At 35.9% G+C, this 17,055-nt stretch overlaps 1 protein-coding gene across 2 annotated transcripts in view; it reads right to left on the minus strand.

The window, feature by feature from the left end:
* TBCK (TBC1 domain containing kinase) overlaps window positions 1-17,055 on the minus strand; it is a 225,352-nt gene that overhangs the window by 190,833 nt on the left and 17,464 nt on the right. For both annotated transcript variants that reach the window (XM_078445834.2, XM_078445835.2), the window contains exon 3: window positions 5,974-6,046. In XM_078445834.2, the coding sequence (XP_078301960.1) occupies window positions 5,974-6,046 (73 nt within the window). The remainder of the gene's footprint in view (window positions 1-5,973; window positions 6,047-17,055) is intronic.

A 17,055-nucleotide genomic window follows, 5' to 3' on the forward strand; every position in this document is an offset into this window, starting at 1 on the left:
TGTTACAGATGAAGCAAAAGTACATGCCCTGAAGAACATGAACACAAAAGGGAAATACTTTCCAAATAGCAGCTAGACTTAAAAGGCAAACCATTTCCTCATGCTTGCTTTAATAGGAATGATGAAGGTATGTCTCTCTTTTTAACATTCTTGGAAAATATTTCAGAAAGGAGTTGAGATTTAAATTTCCCCACTTTTCAGTATCTTGAATCTGGCTTCAGGGTAGCAATTAAATAGATTCACAGGCACCAAATATGAGATGACTTCAAACAAACATTCCAAATGCTGTACTTTGTTTCTTGAAACCTACTGGTTATAGGAGTTTAATTGAATTCCATGCCTTTATGTTTCCAACAAATAATTTTTATCATTTAACTGAAACTGGAGAGAAATATTGGCAGATTGGACCCTGGCACAAGTAACATATAAAAGCCACTGAGAAGAGAGCAGCATTCTCCAAAAATTAATTCCTCAAATTCAAGCTTGAATAAACTATACAGAAAATGGTGAGTTTTCTCTTTCAAACCAGATCAGCAAACTATCTGTACAAATAACATTAATTTATAAGAGACTGACTTGACAACACCTCCAGGTCATAGCGCAAAATTATTATTTTCTGTTTGGATAACACAAATTCTCAAAAGAGTTTTAGGGCCATTAAGAATGATAAAAAAAAAAAAAAAAAAAGATGCTTGGTTTTCCAGTGGGATCTGAGGCCTTAAAATAGTCTTAAGTTATAATATACTTATTTTTTTTCTTTTCTTTTCTTCTCTTTTTAAAAAGTATTTTGGTGTTTTGTGTTATTTTATTTTTAAAGTTTATTTATTTTGAGAGAGACACAGTGAGTATGAGCAGCGGAGGGGCAAAGAGAGACAAAGAATCCCAAGCAGGCTCCGCACTGTCAGCACAGACCTGATGTGGGGCTTGATCTCATGAACCCTGAGATCATGACCTGAGATGAAATCAAGAATTGGACACTTAAGCAACTGAGCCACCCAGGTGCCACTGTTTTTTTTTTTATTTTAGAGAGAGAGAGTGAGAGAGTGTGTGTGTGAGCAGGGGAGAGAGGCAGAGAGAGAAGAGAGAGAATCTTAAGGAAGCTCTGCACTGAGCACAGAGCCTGAAGCTGGGCTAGATCCCATGTCCCTGGGATCATGACCTGAGCTGAAATCAAGAATTGGACACTCATCCTAGTGAGCCACCCAGGTGCCCCAAGTTATAATATATTTGTAATATGAATTACTACTATAATGTTTTAGTATAATATCACTTAGTTCAATGATATTAAATGTGTTATGAAAAAAGTGACTCAACTGACATAAGACATGTCTCTAAGTTCTAGTTTTCACTCCCCTATCCCCCATTGCACCAATTTTACAAAAGAGTTAAATTTTTCTTCAAAATATAAACCCAGTAAGATATATGCCTTGGATGATGTTTAAGTTTAGACAATGACCTACAAATAACTACCAGACAACTGGCAGCTTATAGTTCTGCAACAGTTAGAGACAGATGGACAAGTAAAAATCCTGGGTCTCAAATTGCAAGCCCATCTAAATAGATTTCCTGTTTACTTTGCATCAGCCTTTCTTACAGGTGCAGGGTGCTTACTTTTGGCAGTAGGGGAAATTTATATGATTTATAAGCCATAAGGACATCTTCTCACTTTCCATAAACAGGTTACAGAATTAATTAAAATTGCAGCACAGCAACTCTGCACATGAAATCTGCTGTTATTGGAGACTAATGTAATCCAAATATGTGGAAAGTCAAATAGTTTTCAACAAAGTTAATTTAGATGGATGGATCAGATAACAACTTGGAACTGAACCTGAAAGAATCATGTCTACTCAAAGGCAGTAAGTGCTGAATGTTTTACTCCAAAATGAATGAGGAAAATACTGAATTTTAGTCTGTTACCAGAATGATTAGAACATAGTACTTTAGTTACAAAACTGTTTAAATATATCTTACTTGAAGAAATTGCAAAGATCCATAAAAACTACTATATATTCTACTTTACATAAGTGAAAATGACTATTAGAAATGTAAATGAGGGGCGCCTGGGTGGCTCAGTTGGTTAAGTGTCCAACTTCAGCTCAGGTCATGATCTTGCAGTTGGTGAGCTTGTGAGTTCAAGCCTGGCATCCGGCTCTGTGCTGACAGCTTGGAGCCTGGAGTCTGCTTTGGATTCTGTGTCTCCCTCTCTCTCTCTGCCCCTTTCCTGCTCATGCTCTGTCTCTCTCAAAAATAAATAAACATTAAAAAAAAAAAAAAAAAGAAATGTAAATGGTATGAAAGACAACATGAAATCTGCATAAATGCTATTCATGTTTATCTACTCAAAGAATATGCCTCTATCTGTAACATTTTATCCTCATGAAGACATACAAAGGCATTGAAGAAAGGTGGCTTCTTTACACCTTTGTACTGTTAAAACTCCTAGTGTTCAGTGCTATCAGATTTGTCTCTAAAACAATGATAAAAGCTGATGAGTATAGAAAAGTAAAACTTTCCACAAGTTAATGGATTTAATCTTATTGGCAAAGCAATATCAATTATATCCTTTTACAGTACAATTGAAAGTAAAAAAAAAAAAGAAAAAAAAACAGTAAAAGGACAGAGCAGGAGGTAAAATGAAATTTATCTAAGGCACCAGCTTCTCTTTTCTGTCTTAGACTTTTTAGTAAGTAAAGGAATAACAAGTAGGAACAGAGAAAGAAAATTCAATATCAGAAGGAACAGTCTACAGTTACTACTACCCTGATGACCAGAGAATTAATCTAGTTGTAGCTTACAGGGCCCTCCAGAATGACTGGGAGCATAAGCCCATGGATAACATCAATTTTCAGAATGTAGATCAATTATGATCTTAATAACTTTCTTCATGTCCATGAAGACCTTGGTCCACCTTTAGTACTCTGATTCCCTTAATACTCTACCTTCTCTTCATGGTATAAACTCTTCCTTTTTTCTGTCTCATGTAGCCTAAATGAATACTGAATAATTTTAAGAAATTAATTTTTAAGTTATTTTTCAGTTAATGTTAATGTTGGTTTAGTATTTCCCTCCTGTTTTTTTTTAATTACATGTATGATCTCTAAGACTTCTATGACAGCCAGCTTCTAAGATGCCCAAGGATCGATCCCTGATGTTTAAGATTCATATTCTTATGTAGTCCCCTCCCATACTGAATAGAATGGCTGACTTCTGTATTCAATTGACTATTCCAGAAATGATGGTGTGTGGTTCCTGAGGCTAGGTCATAAAAGGAATAGAAACTTAGAGAAGTCAACCCCATACTGTAAGGATAGACAAACACCAGTGGCAAGGCCCTCAAAATAAAGAAGAATTAAAGTCTACTGTCAACAACTGGCACCAAATGAGTGAGTTATCTTAGAAACAGATCATCTAGCCTGTCAACCTTTCAGATAATTATAGCTCCAGTTTATATATGGACTGCAACCAACCTCATGAGATCCTGAATTAAAACCATCTAGCTAATTCATTCCTGAATTCTTGACCCTGAGAAATTATATGAAAGGATAAAAGTTTATTGTTTTTAAACCACTAAGTGTTGAGGTACTGGTTAAGCAGCAACAACTAATTCACACTATTTCTTCTTATAGAAACAAAGAAATACAAACAGGTATGCCATTGGATCAAGCACCTTCATTAACAACATAATATTGTTGCTATATAAGGGATTTAGAATTCAAGCCAAGTAAATAATGGAAGAAGTTTTTGTTTTTTTTTGTTTTTTTTAAAAATGAGGCATAATTTACATAGTTGAGATGCACACATCTGAAGTGTATATTTCAGTGAACTTTAAGTTTTGCAAGAAAATGCACCACATAAGTAATACCTTGATCAAGATGTAAAAAAATTCCATTACTCCAGATAGTTTCCTTGTCAAGGCTATTTTGAATCAGTTCCTACATTGTCCCTTCTCCCAACCAGAGTTGAGTACTGTTTTTATATCTATCACCATAAGTTCTGATCATTCTAGAACTGGCTTCTTTTGCTCAGCATATTTTTAAGGCTCATCATGTTGTATATAGCAATAGTTCATTCCTTTTTATTTTTGATTAAAATAACATGATTCATTCTTCCATTGATGGACACTTCAGTTCTTCCCAGTCAGGGGCTACTATGAATAATGTTTCTGGGAACATTGTTGTGCAGATATTTTAGTGAATATGTATTTCTCCTTTCTCTTGGTTAAATACCAAAGCAGGGCTAGGATTAGAGTGAGGTAAATGAGGTACCTTGGAGACAAAAGTTAAGAAGGTCCTCTACCAAGGAGTGGAATTGCTGAATCATAAAACTTTTGTTTCTATAACAATTTGCCTTTTAAAATATAGCACTGAAATTTTACACTTAGATTTGTCATGAAATCTACCATTTAAATAAAGGGCATTGGTAGGTTATTATATTAGCATAAGAAAAAATAAATATACTTCCAAAGGCAGTAGATCAATATATTACTATCAAACTTAATACATATTAAATAAAATATAAAGTTAAGAATAATTTCCCCTAGAATGATCCCTAGATCAACTAAAACTCCTTGTTTTATCGATAAGAAATATGATTAAAAGAATCGTCCAAGGCTGCCCAGCTAGTTAGTGGCTTTTTTATCATACATAATGCATTGTGCATCATTATACAAAGTTAACCCAGGCTCAGTTATATATTTCCGAGGTAAAGACATGGCTACAATTAGTTTTAATCTTTATACAAATTTAATCCAAGCGGATTTAAAATAAAGTGTTGTTTTGGTTTTTTTTTTTCATAAAGATGTGACTACAATTTGTTTTCAATTTTGATGTCAACTAGTTTTCACAGAGAATACTTTTTAACATCAGTGGCTATAAATTAAAGGATAAGTTTAAACTGGCAAACAGAATAAGATGTTCTTAAAAACACAAAATCAAAGACTATGACATGTAAAAATCATAATTATAAAAACATATTCATTAAATAAGGCTAAGCTACTTCTAAATATATACAAAAGTCACTTTTAGTACCTATGGTCAGATTAGACTCTTCCAAAGAAGTAAGGCAATGGTATACTTGGTATGTGCATTCTTTCATTCTAGAGAACACTTAAAATCAAATCATTTAAAGGATCAAGGCAAGTATTTTATTCAATTTATTTGTTATACTTTTATTAAATAACTACCATCTAGCAAGATACACATTTTTTTCCTCCCTTGAAAAAAATTTGTTTCATCTAGGATATAGCAGTGATTTAAAAGTATTAATCAAGAATAAGAATATTTCTTCAAAAGAGGATGGATAATTACAATCCTACAAAGACTTACGGCAAACATTTTTCATTGGCTTAGTACAACTTTAAAGTAATATTTCCCATGATTTTAAGATAATTTCAGAAAAATGTGTGAAGAAATTCATTTAGTAGTATATTTGTAATAATATATATACCACATACGCTTCTTCCCAGAAATGTCTGAGACAGAAAGTAACTACTGAACCACTGAATTAATGTAATTTAACCTATATCATTAGATTCCACCCAAGCTATGATTATTCTCTCTCCACTCAACATGGTCTTTCCTTAACACAACTTACTATGTCCCTAGGAATACCAGTTAGAAGTTACCAAGTACTACTCATAGGAAAATACTCTTAATCTCACCTACAGAAATGCTTAGTACTGAAAACATTTCAAATTTTCATATATATCTTTTTTAGGAATTTTTTTGCTAAGTACTCTGGAGAATGCCTAGCTCATAAAAACTGGACACTGGACAATGTCAACATTGAATTTTTGTGAGGCCTGTGAATTAAATTTCCTAAAATAAAATTTGCACCTGGATTTTATCATTAAACAAGTAACAAAAGAAATAAAAACTCTGCAGTTTCAAACGTTAAAATGCCTTTTTTTTTTTTTTTTTTTTTTTTGCCAATTTCTGCTGTTCACTTAATTATCCTGATATAACACGGTACCTCATGGGTTTCCTCTCTCGAAGCAAGTCTTCTAGACTCCGTTCACAGTGTTCAGCTACCACCACCAGTCTCTCTGAGTAAAACAAAGTAAATCCACTTTATATTTGATTTAAAAAATGTTTAATAACAAAATAATATAGCCCATTAAAAATATTAACTTACAGTGTTAATAGTATTTCAAGAGTTTTTCAAACTCTGTATTAACCACATAGTTACCAAGTATATAAAAGAGAATAAATATGCAATAAAACATCACATTAAATAACAATTTCATGTCATCTTGTATTTTTGTCTAGAGTTTCTCCCATGCGCATCAGGAAAAACAGATGGAAAGTTTTACTTTTGGAAGAAAGAAGTGACCCTTCTTCTGACACAGACTAGGAAAAGGAAAATCTTGGATGAAGATATAAAGAAATTTTGAAGTGAAAGGGAAATTGGGAGCTAGGGACAAATTGTCTTGGCAGTCTGGTTCAAACACAAGGTTTTGAAACTGAGTTTAGAAACTTGAGAAAAGCAGAAATGTTCTGAATCATGACTATGAAGAAAGAACAGAAAATTGATGTGGGATTATTTGTAACATCATGGGGCCTGCTAAGATTAAGTAATAATATAAAATTTTGGTGGGCACAATCAATATTATGATGTAATTTTTATTTTCCAACAGATTAAGAATACGATAGCACAGTTCTGAGGGTCAATCTATATATATTTTTTTTCATCACTTATCCCTAATGACTAACACATTGTCTGACACATTTTTTTTTTTTAATTTTTTTTTTTTTCAACGTTTTTTATTTATTTTTGGGACAGAGAGAGACATAGCATGAACGGGGGAGGGGCAGAGAGAGAGGGAGACACAGAATCGGAAACAGGCTCCAGGCTCCGAGCCATCAGCCCAGAGCCTGACGCGGGGCTCGAACTCATGGACCGTGAGATCGTGACCTGGCTGAAGTCGGACGCTCAACCGACTGCGCCACCCAGGCGCCCCCTACACATTTTTTTTTTAAATGAATGAATGTGAGAGGAGTGAGAGAAAAGTACAACTGGTTTTACAAGTGGTTGGGAACTTCTAAAGTTATTTTAGGAGAGATCAAGGGCTTAAAAGAAATTGGGGTTCTGTGACTATCTATGCAAAATGGGTTAGATAAGGAAGAAAGTTAACACAAAATATAGATGGCAGACTAGGATGAAACAAAGAAGTAAGAGCACAAACAGATTGAGAATAGTGACCACTGCAAAGAGGTTTGATGAAAATGAAAAGTAGTTAAGGTAGAAAAAATGAAATAGCAGATGGGAAAGGAGAATTTCAGAACAGGAGATCTAGCATGAGGAACAACTCTCAGTAACAACCGGTTCAAAATATGGGCTTGCATGTGGGAGTAGAGATGAAGGACAATGGTACACAGGCAGTCATGCGAGGTATGAGGGCAGTATATCACAGGGGTCAAGTTTCAGAAGCTGAAGCTGTCGGAAGTGGTGGCATTATACAGAATGATCAGAAACAGAAAAACTACAAATGCTCTATATGAAAGCTATCACTGTCAGATGAAAGACTCCAAGTGATCTAAATAGGGACTTACAGAAAATTAAATTGAAAAGAACATTTAATGAGGGGGAGAAAAGGAAAAAGAGAATGAAAAAGAAAAACAGTTCAGTCAAAAAAGTAAGCAAAGTTGAACCTGAAGCAATTTAGTACAACTATGAAATTCTAAGAGGAAAAAACAAATAATACTATCAGAAAAACCAAATGGGAAGCTGCTGCATTCCTTTGCTTTCATCTGACAACATTTTGTCATTTTTCCTAACACCTACCCCGCTGCCTGTCCTCAGTCTCCTCTGTACAATGGCACCTGTTCTACCCTAACTGAAATGCTTCCAGTTCCTCCACCTTTGATTCTGGATCTTCATACTGTGTTTTCTCATTTACTCCCAGGGCTAAAAAATTGGCAAGTTTTATTTCAAGTCCAGAACTCCTTTCTGTATTGCAGGCTTTTATAGATAATTTCTCACTTTAACACAAAAGTCACCTCAAACTTGACAGAACTCAAATTGAGCTTATCCTTTGCTTCCTAAGTCTCTTCCCTTGAGTCCTATCAGAAAACTAGTAACACCATCCTGCCTGCTGCTTCGGCTAGAAACTTAGGAGTAATCTCCCTTTCTCAAATCCAAACAAAAAGCCCTGCTATTTCTATCTCCCAAATATTTCCAGGGTCCATGGTTTGCTCCATCCACCACAATGTGGGTCCAAGCCAGTATCCTCTCATTCGATCATTGCAATAATCTCTTAATTGATCTCACGTTAATTCTTCTTACCCTCCATCACATTTTCATACTAAAGTCTAAGTGATAAAATAATAATAAATCTGAGTATATAACTCCCTCTCTACCTTCATCTTTTGTTACTTTGGCTCATCAACCTCCAGTTGTACTGGCCTTCTTGCCCCCATCTTGAAGTACTAGCCTGAAATGATCTTCCCCATTTCTTCTCCCAGCTAACTCCTATCAAGAAACATAGTGGTTAAGAGCACAAACTCATCTGTTTAAGCTCAAATCCCAGGCTGACTACTCATTGGCTCTGTGACCTTGGAGAAATTTGCTACTCTCTCTCTGTGCCACAGTTACGTCTTCTATAAAATGAGGAAAAAAAAAAAACAGCACCTACCTCATAGAGTTGTTAGGTTGAAATAAGTTAATACATAATAAGGGTCAAGAATAGTGCCTGGCATATAGCAATCACTATCTAAATGCTAGCTATTATTATTATCATTATTATTATTATTATTATTATTATTATTATTATTTGTTGCTTAGTTAAATGTGACTTCCTTAAGGAACACTTTTCTGGTGCCCCCAGATCAATTTGCTCCTCCTATAATATAATCAACTCTATACTGTACTTTAGTAGCACTTATTTCAACTCTAAGAATCTGTATACATTTTCATTGATTGTCTTTGTCCTCCACTAGATAATATGCTTCATGATGGCAGGAATGTTGGTCTTGTTCAAAATGTATCATCAGTGTCTAAAACTGGTACCTCAAGGGGTGCCTGGGTGGCTCGGTTGGTTAAGCATCTGACTTCGGCTTAGGTCATGATCTCACTGCTCGTGAGTTTGAGCTCCGTGTTGAGCTCTGTGTCGGGCTGTGTGCTGACAGCCTGGAGGATGGAGCCTGTTTCAGATTTGGTGTCTCCCTCTCTCTCTGCCCCTCCCCTGCTCACACTCTGTCTCTCTCTCCTTCAAAAATAAATAAACATAAAAAAAATAAATAAAAAACCTGCATGGCACCTCAAACATGCAAGTATCTAATACAAAACTATTTGTTAAATAAATTAACTTCAGCAAAGGCATGATGTAGCCATTAGAAATGAGTAAGAGTCTTATATGATAGTCATTATCTAAATAGAGATCTGTCCTGTGTAGAAAATTATATGCCTTTGTTGTAAACTAGGCATAATAATGTCTCAATAGTGCTGATTTCAAATATAAAACAAAAACAACAGAATTTATTAAATCATGCATGTTCCACTAATTTATAATTTTAAGTTAGCTATCCATAAGTCTCCATATCCATGAGATATTTCCAAAGTGTTGGCACTAGATTAAAATTTGTCTGGCTTAAAATAATTTAGAAAAAAAAAATTGCTGGGCTTCTTCTGGAAACTCCTTCAAAATATCATAAACCAGAGTTTGCCAAAGCTTCAGGATTCTATGGAACTTTAAACCATTACTTTAATACAGCAAAGACATAATCCTTGGCAGAATATCAAAGTTTCTCCCAGAGGTAATGGAATGTACACCAAAACAATGTTTCCAATATGAACCAGTTTTTTCTAGAAATCATTAGAGAGTCTTCATCCTGAAACTCTGGACCACTGTTTGAAAATAACTTCTGTTTGTTATAAAAACAATATAGTTTCACAGAATAAAATAAGACAAAAATATCTGGGAATAGTAATGTGCCAAATATAAGTCAGCAATGTAGTGGCATTATTTATAAAAAACAAATGTGACACTAAGATGAACTTTAAAGAGCAAAACATACAAGAACTGTGAAATAATCTTTCTTCTAACAAATATTTGATGAATGCCAAGTATCACTGCAGTGTAACTACAGCCTGAGCTGTATGTTTCCAGTCAATGCTAAGAAACTGAAAAGAGTACAATATTCAGCAAGAAAGATAATGAAGGAGTTGAATCAGAAGAGACTAAAAGAAATATCTAAATAAATTTTTTTTTTTACTTAAGAGGAAAAAAGGTAACTTGTGAGTATGTTAGTATGAAAGGTTATCAGAATATAGTTACTACATCATTCTTTTGTGATTCACAGTAAAAACTGAGACTAGCTCATCACTTTTTAAATATAATATCTAAATAAATATTTATGTGACAAAACTGATGAATAAAATTCTGTGTTTAAAACCCAGTATTGTTACAAGGTCATTGTGATGATCAGTTTTATGAGTCAACATGACTAGGCTATAGTTTTCAGTTATCCAAACATTAATCTAGGTGTTACTGTAAAAGCATATTGTTATAAATGATCAAGATCTATAATCACTTCACTTTAAGTACGGAAGATTATCCCGGATAATCTGGGCGATTCTAATTCAATCAGTTGTAAAGGCCTTAAGAGCAGGATTGAGGCTTCTCTGAAAACAAATTCTGCTCATGGACTGCAGCTTCAGCTCTTGTCCAAGAGCTCAGCTTGTCCTTCTTGATAGCCTGCCCTATGTATGGATTTCAAACTACTCAATCCTCACAGTCACATAAGCCAGTTCCTAGCAATTAATCTCTTAACATGAATATTCTGCGGGTTCTAGTTCTCTCATGGAACTCTGAACGGGTAGAGATACTTAGATTGAAATGTATATTCAGCTAAAAATATGGAACAAATTATCTTAGAGGTCCTTAACAATTCTATTATTCTCTACCTGAATTTCAACTCTATTAGTTAAAATAATTTTGTTTTTTATTTCATTAGCAATCACCAGAAGATTTCTGGGCAAATTAATACCAAATAAAATGATTACCATTACCATTTATAATCCTCACTCTGTTTCTAAACCCTGTTGAAATTTCAAGTTCAAAAGAAAAAGATTAAATTTGTTAACTTAAATTTTTTCATGGTTTTTGGTTTTTTGTCTTTTAAAGATACTTTGCTCAACTTTTCTATTAATAAATCAAGTTCTCAAATTCTAATAAAATGTCCACGATTTTTGAGATTCAATACTTCATCCTGAGTTAGCAAGAAACTAACATCATCTCGAATCAGTTTTGAATGATCTATACAAAACAGTGAAAGCCTGACTTCTGAGCTAACCCACCATGTGAAAATGTAATGTTACAAAAACAGACCACATGTCACACGTAACTCCAAGTATGAATGGGAAGGTGGGAGGATTAACCATAACAAGATGTGAGATAGCTGCAAAGCAAGAACAAAATAAAAGGGGGAAAGAGAACCAAAATCAAAATTGTTTGAGCAGACAGTTAAGTGGAGTCCAAACCAAAATCATGTGGTGTTACATCGAGAAGTATGTGTTGTACACCAAGGAGATTGCTGAATGGAACCTTTTCAAATTTTTCAAACTAAATGTAACTGAAATCATAGGAATGCTTTGGAACAAACAGACCTTTATACAATACTTACTTTAATTTAGTTATTTACTCTTTATGCATACAATTTTTCAGGACAATGGACATTGCCAATATAAACAAGATAATGAAATTCCCTAACTTTTTGACAATCACTGATATTTTCGTTCCAGGCAGTCAAACTTAAAACATACGACTACTTTACATATCCAAGACCTATGTTACCCTAGAAAAGGCGCTGCTGAGATAGGAGCAGGGCAAGCAGGGTAAGCATAGTAACCAGAAATATGGTGGATGGGCCTAAGGGAACTGCCCAGATTGTTGAGCTAGCTTCAGTAGTGACAAAGTCTAACAGTGCTAAAGAGATCAGTTTCTATTTGCCACTGATAACCAAAAATAAAAGTCTTGTGCAAAGTAAGCAATAGTGTTCCCCAGAGGGGTTGTATCATAAGGTTTTCCCAAGTTCAGTGTTTACAGGGGCTCATTTAGGTAAAGGGAAGAAAACAAGGAGTGTAAGAAATAGCTAAGATTATTGAGTCAATTATCCTGAGTAAAGAAAGTCTGGGGAGAACTGGATAGAAGCAAGACTCCAATCGTACGAAGTGATGCTCCAAACAAACTTCCGGACATAGTAGAAAGAAGTAAAAGCCACTTTAGGATACAAGAATGAAGAAGTCCTAAGAACTAGATAGCAAGAGTTTGGGAAGACAAGCATACTTCAAAATTGCAGATGAAAAACAGCAACATTAATTATGGTCACCAGTCATGAATGATAATGAGAATCTACTATACTGTCAAGCTTTGCTTGGAGTAGTTTTGAAACTGGATCAATGTTAACAATTGGAAATTCTTTAGAATTTTTAATTAGATTGGTAGTGGTGGGAAGAAGTGTTTGAGGCACTGAGGGATTGATAATATCTATCAACTCTTTGGTGATATAAAAGGCCCCAAATAATTCCTATAATTTTTAAACATTTGGTTAATGCCATTGAAGCCATTCATCAAATAAAAACTTAAGCAAAAAAAAAAAAATTTTTTTTAAACAATAACAAACTTGCCAAAAGTTCCTTTCTAGACTTTTGGCAAATGGCTAGCGCTATCTATAAGGTGTACTATAGGTATAGTTACCACTCCTCTTCATGATTATATTTAAGCCAATTACAAAAAGCACCCCTCCTTTCAGAACGAACTAGAGAATCAGATTTCAGTTCCTCCTTATTGCATCAGCCAGAAGGTTTTGTGCAAAACTCTATACAGTGGCTCTGAATGTGCGTGTCTAGATTGGCAAATAATGTGATAGGGCACACCTATCACAGGTCAAATCAACTTTGGAGGCTGCTGCCTACATTAGAACTTCTCCAGATTGTCTTTAAATAAACAGGAAAAATTCTCTCCATGTAGTCAATACTTTGCACAAGTGCTTTTAAACCCTTTCTTTACATTATGATTCCTTTTTGAGATCAGATTAAAACTATAGACTCATTAACCAGAAAATGCTTGTACATACGCGTACACACACACAGAGTGTTAAATTTAATTTAGTTAGATGTTCACTCACAGAAAAATTGGGACTAGAATTTACAGAGGTTTCTGCTTAGAGATTAACACAAAAAAAAGAATAATAAAGCAAATTTAGCTAGGTATATCGAGAACACTGGCCATTACAACATAACATAGGATATCTCATATCCCCATACCAAAGAAGATTCTATACTAGTGTCTCCATATATCACCTGAACATACAATACATTGCATGAATATTATAAAGCTCGCAATTGATCATTTTTCCAGATTTAAGTAAAAATTTAGAAATTATTTTGTTTGAAGCGGTTAAATTTTCATCTTTGCCTTGACCTACAAGAAGTCTACCAAAAAATTTATAGTTAATGTGAAGAAACTATGTATTAATATTACTAATTTAATACCTTATTCTTTGTTTCCTTTCTCCCCATCTTGATTATATATTTTCTTTCATGAGCAAACTGTATATATTATATGTATGTGTATACATATGTATATACCATACGTATGTATGCATATGTACATATGCATATGTACATATAATATATACTATGTATATACATGTATACATGTATGTACATATAATATATACTATGTATATACATGTATACATGTATATACATATAATATATAACATAAAATATAATATATACAACATATAACATAATACATACATACACATACAATATAATATATATATATAATACTATATGTATACATACATAATGCTGTGTGTCAATTTTCTGGGAAAAAGATTATAATAAATTAAGAAATGTAAATTCCTTTAAAAATAAGAATGATTAATGAAGAATACTGATATTGGGGTGCTGGGATGGCTCAGTTGGTTAAGTGTCTGACTTGGGCTCAGGTCATGATCTTATGGTTTGCGAATTCAAATGCTGCATCGGGCTCTGCACTAACAGTGCGGAGCCTGCTTAGGATTATCTGTCTCTCCCCCTCTCTCTCTACCTCTCCCCCACTTGCATTCTCTCTAAATAAATAAATAAACTTAAAAAAATGATATTAAGATTTGCTTTCTTAGGAATATGACAACAATAAAAGGCCAGAGCATCGCTTGAAAATCTGTTAATCCTTTTAGGCCAGTGGTACCATTAGAACAAATGAAAGTAAATAAAAGTTCAAACACAAAAGCTACTCCTCTGCGTTCCAAAGTCCCCTATCCCACCTAAACTCTACGTATAGGAGTTTGATAAATATCTACACTCTTCAGTGTAGAATTCAACATTCTTTCCTTTGTACTCCCATGGGATGGCACATTGTACATCATCTGTTATAACAACTATTACTATATTATAATCAAGTTTGTATTTTTCTCCTCTACTACTTCTAGACCTTGAGAACTGGGATCCTATGTTAGTCATATTCATATATCTGGCACCTAGCATAAGGAGGGCCATAGTATTAGAAGAGACTATTAAAAATATTGTAACACCAATAGACTGATGTTATGTATGCCAAAGCACAAGGTAAGAAACGTCAGAGTAGGGGGAGGATAGGGAAGATGGCGGCGTAGGAGGACGCTGGGCTTACCTCGTATCCTGCTGATCACTTACATTCCACCTACACCTGCCTAAATAACCCAGAAAACCGCCAGAGGAATAGCAGAAAGGAGTCTCCGGAGCCAAACGCAGACGAGAAGCCCACGGAAGAGGGTAGGAAGGGCGGCGAGGCGGTGTGCGCTCCACGGACTGGCGGGATGGAGCCGGGGCAGAGGGGCAGCCTGCCGACCAAGCAGAGCCCCCGAGTCTGGCTTGCAAAAGCGGAGGGGCCCGACAGAGTGTGTTCCGACAGCAAGCGCGACTTAGCATCTGAGAGGTCATAAGTTAACAGCTCTGCTAGGAAAGCGGGAAGGCTGGAGGACAAAGGGAGGGAGAGTTGCTGAGCCCCCGGAAGACAGAGCTCTGTTGGCAGGGAACAAAGGCGCTCACCAGCACCATCTCCCTCGCCCATCCCCCAGCCAAAATCCCAAAGAGAACCAGTTCCTGCCAGGGAACTTGCTCGCTCCGCGCAAACACCCAACGCTGTGCTTCTGTGGAGCCAACCCTCTGGCAGCGGGTCTGACTCCCTCCCGCTGCCACATGGCCCCTCCTGAAGTGGATCACCTAAGGAGAAGCAAGCTAAGCCTACCCCTCCTGCCCCCGTGCACCTTGCCTACCCACCCCAGCTAATAAGCCAGATCCCCAGCACCACAAGCCTGGCAGGGTGCAAGTAGCCCAGACAGGCCACGCCACCCCACAGTGAATCCCGCCCCTAGGAGAGGGGAAGAGAAGGCACACACCAGTCTGACTGTGGCCCCAGCGGTGGGCTGGGGGCAGACATCAGGTCGGACTGCGGCCCCGCCCACCAACAACAGTTATACACCACAGCACAGGGGAAGTGCCCTGCAGGTCCGCCCCACCACTCCAGGGACTATCCAAAATGACCAAATGGAAGAATTCCCCTCAGAAGAATCTCCAGGAAATAACAACAGCTAATGAACTGATCAAAAAGGATTTAAATAATATAACAGAAAGTGAATTTAGAATAATAGTCATAAAATTAACCTCTGGGCTTGAAAACAGTATAGAGGACAGAAGAGAATCTCTTGCTACAGAGATCAAGGGACTAAGGAACAGTCACGAGGAGCTGAAAAACGCTTTAAACGAAATGCAAAACAAAATGGAAATGACGACGGATTGGATTGAAGAGGCAGAGGAGAGAATAGGTGAACTAGAAGATAAAGTTATGGAAAAAGAGGAAGCTGAGAGAAAGAGAGATAAAAAAATCCAGGAGTATGAGGAGAAAATTAGAGAACTAACTGATACACTAAAAAGAAATAATATACGCATAATTGGTATCCCAGAGGAGGAAGAGAGAGGGAAAGGTGCTGAAGGGGTACTTGAAGAAATAATAGATGAGAACTACCCTGAACTGGGGAAGGAAAAAGGCATTGAAATCCAAGAGGCACAGAGAACTCCTTTCAGACGTAACTTGAATCGATCTTCTGCACGACATAGCATAGTCAAACTGGAAAAATACAAGGATAAAGAGAAAATTCTGAAAGCAGCAAGGGGTAAATGTGCCCTAACATATAAAGGGAGACCTATAAGACTTGTGACCGATCTCTCTTTTGAAACTTGGCAGGTCAGAAAGGATTGGCACAAGATCTTTAATGTGCTGAACAGGAAAAATATGCAGCCGAGAATCCTTTATCCAGCAAGTCTGTCATTTAGAATAGAAGGAGAGATAAAGGTCTTCCCAAACAAACAAAAACTGAAGGAATTCGTCACCACTAAACCAGCCCTACAAGAGATCCTAAGGGGGATCCTGTGAGACAAAGTACCAGAGACATCACTACAAGCATAAATCATAAAGACATCACAATGACTCTAAACCCGTATCTTTCTATAATAACACTGAATGTAAATGGATTAAATGCGCCAACCAAAAGACACAGGGTATCAGAATGGATAAAAAAACAAGACCCATCTATTTGCTGTCTACAAGAGACTCATTTTAGACCTGAGGACACCTTAGGATTGAGAGTAAGGGGATGGAGAACTATTTATCATGCTACTGGAAGCCAAAAGAAAGCTGGAGTAGCCATACTTATATCAGACAAACTAGACTTTAAACTAAAGGCTGTAACAAGAGATGAAGAAGGGCATTATATAATAATTACAGGGTCTATCCATCAAGAAGAACTAACAATTATAAATGCCTATGCGCCGAATACCGGAGCCCCCAAATATATAAAACAATTACTCATAAACATAAGCAACCTTATTGATAAGAATGTGGTAATTGCAGGGGACTTTAACACTCCACCTACAGAAATGGATAGATCATCTAGACACATGGTCAATAAATAAACAAGGGCCCTGAATGACACATTGGATCAGGTGGACTTGACAGATATATTTAGAACTCTGCATCCCAAAGCAACAGAATATACTTTCTTCTCG

Source organism: Panthera onca, chromosome B1 (assembly GCF_046562875.1).
Source record: "Panthera onca isolate mPanOnc1 chromosome B1, mPanOnc1 haplotype 2, whole genome shotgun sequence".
Taxonomy (NCBI): Eukaryota; Metazoa; Chordata; class Mammalia; order Carnivora; family Felidae; genus Panthera; species Panthera onca.